The sequence below is a fragment of the Takifugu rubripes genome, chromosome 2 (genome assembly GCF_901000725.2).
Source record: "Takifugu rubripes chromosome 2, fTakRub1.2, whole genome shotgun sequence".
NCBI lineage: Eukaryota > Metazoa > Chordata > Actinopteri > Tetraodontiformes > Tetraodontidae > Takifugu > Takifugu rubripes.
Window position 1 is genome coordinate 640,935 of NC_042286.1, and position 7,925 is coordinate 648,859.

Sequence of the window (7,925 nt, forward strand, 5' to 3'; positions counted from 1 at the left end):
GAAAACACATGAGATAAAACAACAGCTCAATAACACAATCACGATATATTACAAAATTTGAAAAGGTGATACCACGTCATTGATTGGAAAGACGGTTGAGGACTCAGCAAGAGTGATGGACGCACGTGATCAGTGTTGCTTACTAAAAGTGTAGAAAATGTAATTATGGAATGTAGTAAATATGAAACAGAGAGGAATACAAATTAAAAGGTAAAGTATATGAACTGCAGGAACTGTGGAGTCTGGCAGGGAGAAAAAAATAACCAAATAAGACAATGATCTGCGGCTCTGCGCTCTTTTGGATAACAACCCGGAGCACGTCATGAAGTCCATCCTCCTGTGCGACAGGGGGCGATATGCACTCTAACAGCCCGGCTGCGACGCGCCATTGATTCAAAGAAGGAGGAGGAGCAGAAGAAGAAGATTGCTACTATCTGATCTACAACATCGACCGCTGTTTCCACCCTCTCGTTTAAAACTAGCTGTTATCGTCACCACTTGTGATATCGTTGATAAGGTAAATTGGAGCTGTGTTCGTGCTGACTGTGCTTGGGACTAAGATGTTGCTATATCTTGTCCTTATGGCTCGGTAACCACACAGATTAAGTTGAGTTAGCAGTTAACGTTCTTGTTAAACGCTGTTATTCGTTGGCTACATGGATGCAAACAGCGTGTCGGTTAAATTTTAATTACTTTTGCCTTAGCACATGAATGAATGGCACCCTGTCCTGCTCCAGAAGCTTAAATGGCAGCGTGGGTGTGGATTCCTCTCCGGTAGTGAGCTAGCTAGTGGCCTCGTGGGACAGGCTGCAAATAACCCCGAGTATTTAAGAGTCCGTCTGGAGTTTGGTGTTGCCCCCTGACATGCGGTTGTTGGCCTCGTCCTGTCAGGAACCAAATGTTCTGAAAGGCTCCTTAACAAACGCGTGACTAAACCGAGCCGTCCGTCCAGGCAGTGGGACACATGGGACCAGATATGTCTTTGTTGGACTTAGAGGAAATGTGATGAGTCGGTGGCAGCATGTGCTAACAGTGAAACCGGGTCTCTTGTCAGGAAAGGTGTCCACCATGGGAAAGAAAAGTCGAGTGAAGATTCAGAAGTCGGGTTCCGCAGCCACCACTTCAGTGTCCTCAAAGGAAATGATGATCCTGGTCTCTGAACTCCTGCAGAGTACGATATAGGTCCTTCCTTGTGTGTCTGTCTGTCTGTTGACACCCTGCCGTGCTGCTGTCTGGTGAACATAGAGGGGAATAGCTGCAAAAGTTAAAGCAAGAATGAAAACATCAGCAGACTCAATTTAATTTATGTCTAAAAATGACTGGGGCTGTCCTAAATATATCACTCTAGAGTGCAGCAGTGGCGGGCCGACTGCTGGAAAAGAGTGGGAGGAGTACCTTCAGATCAGAGGCTTGGTGGAGAAGATCCGGAAGAAACAGAGAGGTAAGAGCCATTGTTTTCGCACCATGGTCCTCTTTCTGTGTTTTAGTTTGGCTTCTGTCCAAAGCATCAATCGATCAAATAATGAAAATCAGACTCCCTGGTGCTCAGGCATGTCGGTGGAGTTTGAGGGCCGCAGAGACGACCACTTCCCACACCTGATGTCCTGGGCTCGGGATCACGGTGCATCCTGCGAAGGGTTCGCAGTGACCAACTTTGGAGCAGAGGGATACGGTCTGAGAGCCACGCGAGACATCAAGGTGAGTTCAGTTCTGCGAGGCTCAGAGCGGTGCACCCAGGGCTGAATTACCAGCCCACACACACACACACACACACACACATACATACATACACACAGTGGTTGGTTCACCTGTTGTTTGCTGTCTGTGTCTGTGCAGGCAGAGGAATTGTTCCTGTGGATTCCCAGGAAGATGCTCATGACAGTGGAATCGGCTAAAAAGTCTGTGCTGGGTAAGGAGCTAGTTTGTGAGGTGGAATGGTTCTCTGGGGTGAACAGCTGAGCGGTACCTCGCCTGTCCAGAGACCCGGGACCTCCATATGTCCACTATTTCTGTAGGCTAGCACAAATGTTGGTGTAATCTCCGCACCTCAGGTCCTTTGTACAACCAGGACAGAATCCTCCAGGCTATGGACAATGTGACTCTGGCCCTGCACCTGCTGTGTGAGCGGGCCAACCCTGCATCGTTCTGGCTGCCATATATTCGCACCCTTCCTCAGGAGTATGATACGCCTCTCTTCTACGAGCAGGACGAGGTGCAGCTGCTGCAGGGCACGCAGGCAGTCCAGGATGTTCTGAGCCAGTACAGAAACACTGCTCGGCAATACGCCTACTTTTACAAACTGATACAGGTGAGTGACTTTGCTGTTCTGCCAGCGAGCCAGTTCATGTGGTACCCAGACAGCCTCAGAGGACGTCCCCCTTTGACTTTAAGCAAACAACTGTAACACAAGGTTAAATGAGGAGAAAAGGTCCTGGTTTAAAAGCCGGGGCCCCCTGGTGGCCCAAGCTGGTACTGTTACAGGTTCTGCACAGCAGAGGACACACTGGTGGACACGGCATGAGACAAGGCCTTGGCCTCGTTTAGTCTTGGCTCTAAACGTGGTTCAGTGATCAGACGGGTGTGTTTAACCTCATGGTGAACTCTTCTTCTCCCCAGACTCATCCTGCGTCCAGCAAGCTGCCACTCAAGGACAGCTTTACATTTGATGACTACAGGTGAGCGGGACAGACAGAATGAGACACTGTCCTCTTTGGGCTTTCAGAAGGATGATGCTGAACCTGAATGGAGGATGCAGCAGCCAATGCAGCTCCTGCACCCTCTACATGTGCTGACGCTGGAACTTTGAAAGATTCTCAAGAGAGCAGAGTTTTCCGCGGGCCCTCCCCGTCCCCCCAAGACGGTGAAGAAGACGGGACCACTTTTCTGACCGTTCTTTATTTTTATTTTAATCTTTATTTTTGAAAATTTATGTTGTTTGTGTATCTGACCTGTGGGACCATCCTACGGTATCAACGTCCCCAAAGAACAGCTTGATGCACATGCAGCTCAGTCTGTGTATTGCCCAGCTTCTGTCCCCAGCTTCTGTCCCCAGCTTCTGTCCTCAGCTTCTGTCCTCAGCTCCTGGCGTCCCCAGCTCCCGTCCCCAGTTGTGTTCTAAATGTCACCTGGAAGGATGTTGAATTATCATCCCATCCTGCCCCTTTATAAGATTAAACGGCACAAATCACCACATTGACGACTTTAAACCCCTTGTAGAGTTTTCAATGTCCTCTCCCTTCTAACTGTGGTGTCCAATAGGTGGGCGGTGTCTTCTGTGATGACCCGGCAAAACCAGATCCCTACTGAGGATGGCAGACAGGTGACTCTGGCCTTAATCCCCCTGTGGGACATGTGTAATCACAGAAATGGACTGGTAAGGATGCATCTTGTCTCATCTCGTCCCCCCACACTAAAACCAACAGAGCCTTTTCTCATGTTGTAATGAAACACCTGTGCAGACCAAACTAAGATGAGGGTGTGTGTGACAAACCCCAGCACCAGCTCAGCAGGTGAAGGGAGGAGACCAGGGTGATGGTGAATGAGTCCCACCTGAGTTCCAGGTTCTGTTGGCTGAGGGAAAGGTGATCCTCCTGACCATCATCCCTCCACCTGCTGACCAAACAGGACAGCCACTTCCTAGTCAACAGGAAGTCCTTCAATCTTCTCTGCTCCAAAGCCATAGTTAACGCAGGAGAACTGAGATGTGCCTCCTGTGATAGATGACGAATATATCTGCACCCCCACCTTTGACCCTCATTAAGCCCCTCCTCTTTGCTCTTGACTTTAGGTTAAAATATGTCACCGTTCAGACGTATTTGTCATTTGATGGTTTAGATCACTTTGGCGGCTGTGATGTCATTTCCACCATGTTTTCTATCACATGTCTGAATATTTGCATGAGACGGTTGCGATTTTTTTTTTTGAAGAACACACATTGTTGCTGCAGATCACCACTGGCTACAACCTGGAAGATGATCGCTGCGAGTGTGTAGCGCTGCAAGACTACAAGAAGAATGAACAGGTAAAGCCAGCCAGCAGGAGCTCTGTCCCCTCTGTCCACCCTGGAAGGGACAACAGAGAACAGCAGCAGGTCTGCCCTTCCGTTCCTCACCGCAGCCTCAGAGCTGAAGATCAGACATAGATGGCTAGTTGTCATGGTTATCTGGTGATATTGAGAGCAGCTCTAGGTCCAGACATCTTTCTTCTGCTCTGTCCTTTTCTCTGTTGTCCCTTGTCTCCTAGCAGCAGCTCTGGCTGCTGTTGTTACCACCGAGTGTTGATCAGCTTTGCTGATGTCATGGGCGTTGACCTTGGTGATGTACTCTCCCTGTAGATCTACATTTTCTACGGCACAAGATCAAATGCAGAATTTGTGATCCACAACGGCTTCTTCTACCAGGAGAATGCCCACGACCAAGTGAAAATCAAGCTGGGAATCAGCAAGAGTGAGCGTCTGTACGCCATGAAAGCCGAAGTGCTGGCACGAGCAGGGATCCCAGTGTATGTGCACCTCCCCACCATAGCTAAACAGCTTCTGGCACAGCTCCACTAGCGTTGATCTCCTCACTCCTGCATTTGTCGCTAGTTCCTGTCAGCTTAAATCGTGAGGAAGAACGTGCAATCTGCCCTCTCGTTGCTGAACTGTGGTCTCTGTTTTTCAGATCTTCCATTTTTGCCCTTTACTGCAATGAGCAGCCCATTTCGGCCCAGCTCCTGGCCTTCCTCCGGGTCTTCTGCATGAAGGAGGGTAAGAAGAGCCCCGACCGACGCTGGACTGACCTTTTTACGTAGCATGTTGAGTAACTGGGCTTTGGCAAACGTTCTAGAAAGTGATTGTTGGTTCTATTGAGCAGACCTCAAGGTCTATGGTTCTCAAGTCTGGAAATATGCTGGAGAAAGTTTTGCTCTCTGCTCTGAAGCACCCAGAATTGAAGAGTTTGAGAAGCTCCTGCTGACTGGGTCCTGGACTCATCCTGCGTTTGTAGCAAGGTCGAGCTCCTCCGCACCCAGAGCCGCCTCCATAATAGCAACTCTCTACCTCAGAGTCGATCAGTCTTCTCTGTCCCACCTTCAGCTGGGTCAGAATGCTCATCTTCTAACTGGCAGGTCAAACTGGTAGCACTGGCTTCCAATTCAGGTCCGAAAGCCATGAATCAGGGCCCGTCTGTCTCAACGAAGCAGAGTTTGGTGTTCATCTGGTAGTTCCAGGACGGCGGGAGAAAAGCTCGCAGTCTGAGCCCCCTCATTTAGGTGGGTTCCCAGACCTAAACTCTTCCCTTGAGACTGGCCTGGCATCCTGGGACACTTCTTATCTCACCTTATTTGGTTTAGTCCCTTTAACTGCGCGCTGATATGTCTTTATCAGCATGTTGGTCACCAATGAGGATGTTGTAATGTCCTCTGAGAATGTCCGTCCGTCCGTCTCTTCTTGTGTCAGTACCGTATCGCCGGGGTAGAGCTCAGCCAGATCTATACCATAGCTCTGATGGATGGTGGTGATGACAGCTGTTTAAGGGAAGCTAATGTCCACCTGCATTTGCAGAGGAACTGAGGGACTACCTGCTGGGAGGTCATGCCATCAATAAGATCGTTACACTGGGCAGTATGGAGTTCCCCGTCAGCTGGGACAATGAGATCAAGTTGTGGACTTTCCTGGAGACCCGAGTGGCTCTGCTGCTCAAGGCCTACAAGACCACATCGGAGGTGACCTTGCTCGAATGGACCTCGCCTTGATGGTTACCGGTCTCGGTTCTGTTCTCAAAGATGTTTGTTTTTTAACCTCTGCTTTGATCTTTTGTAGGAGGACTCCTCCACGCTTGAGAAAAGCGAGCTCTCGCCCCATTCACGCATGGCAATCCAGCTGCGCCTGGCTGAGAAGTGGATCCTAGAGAAGGCCCTGGCCAGTGGCCGGGCCAAGCGTGTGCACTTTCAGAAGCAGCTGGAGGAGGGGGCCCCCCTGCCCGACTATCACGAGAGCAGCATCGCTTTGCTGGAGAACACCGATGCAAAGCTTCCCATTATCCTACACAAGCTGGGGGAGATTCAGGAAGGCCAAGAAATCCAGTTTGAGGAGACCGGTGCCCGTGTCGAAAATGCGGCGTTTGAAATGGATCCAGGGGCCAACAGACTGGCACTGAAGCCGGAGCCTCGAGACCCGTCGGAGGAGACAAATGTCAACTCGGCGGCTTTGGACCCGCTGGGCACAAACTCCAAGAATGGCCAGAGGGAAGTGACTCGTGTCAGTGCTGGTGCAATTTAACACGAACCCAAAGAGAATAGCGGAGGAGTCCCCCCCCCCCCGACACCGCTGCCGCAGCCATACTATTTATTTGTGTTATAGATAGAAGCCGAGATGAATCTAGAGCTAGAGAACTCATTCTGCTGCTTCATGGCGGCCTGAGATTTGGGACGAGATTTGACACGAGTGTGTTTTAAAAGCTGCCCCAAGGGTTGGGTGGTCCCGAGCTCCTGAAGCTGTTGGTGGCTTTCATGCCTTTTGCTCCCCAACATGATTTGTATTGACAATCATCTTCTCTATTGCATTTTGGTGCTTTATTCACACAGGAACAGCCCAGTGGTCTAACTGGGATTGACATTATTCAGTTCCCTTTCGTGTACAAACCGGTTTTACCAGAACTTTGGGTTAGTTCTGATTTTGCGCTTCATTAAGAGTATTTTTACTGAATGTACCTTGAATGACTTCCGTGCTGATATCACCAAAAGGGAGGAAGGGTTGAGCGAAAGATGACTGTTGCTTCCCACTAGAGAGCCATACACACAACCCTGTGAGGGACTGGAGGTAAGTTCGGACACCTGGGGGGGGGGGCTTTGAAACCACAGACTGAAATCACAATATCAACACTGCTTAATCATTGCAAAGATCAAGTGGAAGTCTATGAGTCTTTGTTTTCGTAGTTCTTTGTGTGAATAAAAACCAGCCTGTCCTCAGGAACCTTCTTCATTGGTTGTCATTCTAAAGGAATTGACCAACTCAAACCCCAAAATTGGGTCAAAGTGGTTTTTCATGGTCAGATATTCTCTTTTGAGCCACGAGCTGTTGATGGCTGACATGTCCGGATGGCTTTCATGGGAGTGCCTATAGGATTAATAAAGAGTCAGGGGAGCTGTCTCTTGATGTTCTCCTTCCAGATGTTCACCTGCACACCTGCAGCAGGTCACTTTCATGACCTTCAATCATTCTGAACCCTTCTGAAAAATGCATGAAATGAAATCCTGCATGTATAGGAGAGTGGCCTGCATTGGTCGTCTTTGGCCTTGGGGACCGATGAAATTTGTAACCATACCGTCTTTTTTAAGACGTTTCTCTGCCCAGACAGTTGGGTTGACAGTAAAAAGGACAGAGGCAAGTGGATAAAGGTGAGGAAGAGAGGAACAGACAGAGACTCAGAGTTTATTAATCTGGCACCCCATCATCGGCAAACACCCAGCTCCCGTTAAGTCATCTCTGTTCTCCTGAGCCTCCGCCTGTCAGGAGAGTGTTGGACCAAAGGATGACAAGATCAGCACCAATCAGTCCAGATCTCCTCAAACACACAGTAGCAGCACGGTGGGGTACTGACCTGTGCGTGGTTAAGAGGCGGCGGAACTGTCTCGCTCCATCCTCCTCAGTCCTCTCAGGCCTGACCTAGAATCAAATGGACCTGTCACCTTTGTGTACTGTCGGTGGTAGGGGGGACTTTGGCCACATTAGCTTTAGTCGTGCAGGTGGTCAGACAGCACGTGTGTGTGAGTGTTGTAGACGTGATCACTTGTGTCACAATGAGCTCTTGCCAAGTAGCGAGCTTGTCAAGCCAAATGTCTGAGAAGAAGAATAACTGTAAGATGGGAGGAAACGAGGAGAGCCAAGAGGTGCTGGACTCTTCTCAGGCCAGGGAGTATCCAGTCTCTCTGTCTGGACTCCTATT

The 7,925-nt window shown here is 49.5% G+C and overlaps 1 protein-coding gene across 2 annotated transcripts; it reads left to right on the top strand.

The window, feature by feature from the left end:
- The first annotated feature begins 379 nt into the window (after positions 1-379).
- setd3 (SET domain containing 3, actin histidine methyltransferase) lies at positions 380-6,961 on the top strand. Of its 2 annotated transcripts, none has more exons than XM_011618591.2 (13): positions 380-517; positions 1,055-1,171; positions 1,349-1,441; positions 1,550-1,698; positions 1,837-1,909; positions 2,052-2,308; positions 2,617-2,675; positions 3,259-3,373; positions 3,947-4,021; positions 4,334-4,500; positions 4,662-4,747; positions 5,543-5,703; positions 5,801-6,961. In XM_011618591.2, exons 2-13 carry the CDS (start codon positions 1,069-1,071, stop codon positions 6,257-6,259), a joined length of 1,797 nt encoding a protein of 598 aa, XP_011616893.1. In that variant the 5' UTR covers positions 380-517; positions 1,055-1,068; the 3' UTR covers positions 6,260-6,961. The 2 variants fall into 2 exon arrangements, with proteins under 2 accessions (XP_011616893.1, XP_003977480.1); XM_003977431.3 differs by having other exon boundaries at positions 381-517; positions 1,060-1,171.
- The last annotated feature ends 964 nt before the right edge of the window (positions 6,962-7,925 follow it).

What these genes read in the sequence shown, in the direction of transcription:
- setd3 (XM_011618591.2), top strand. Translation starts at nt 1,069, where the DNA reads ATGGGAAAGAAAAGTCGAGTGAAGATTCAGAAGTCGGGTTCCGCAGCC. An exon ending in GGTCTCTGAACTCCTGCAGA is followed by an intron (nt 1,172 to 1,348) that starts GTACGATATAGG and finishes ATATCACTCTAG; the next exon opens with AGTGCAGCAGTGGCGGGCCG. An exon ending in ACTACAAGAAGAATGAACAG is followed by an intron (nt 4,022 to 4,333) that starts GTAAAGCCAGCC and finishes CTCTCCCTGTAG; the next exon opens with ATCTACATTTTCTACGGCAC.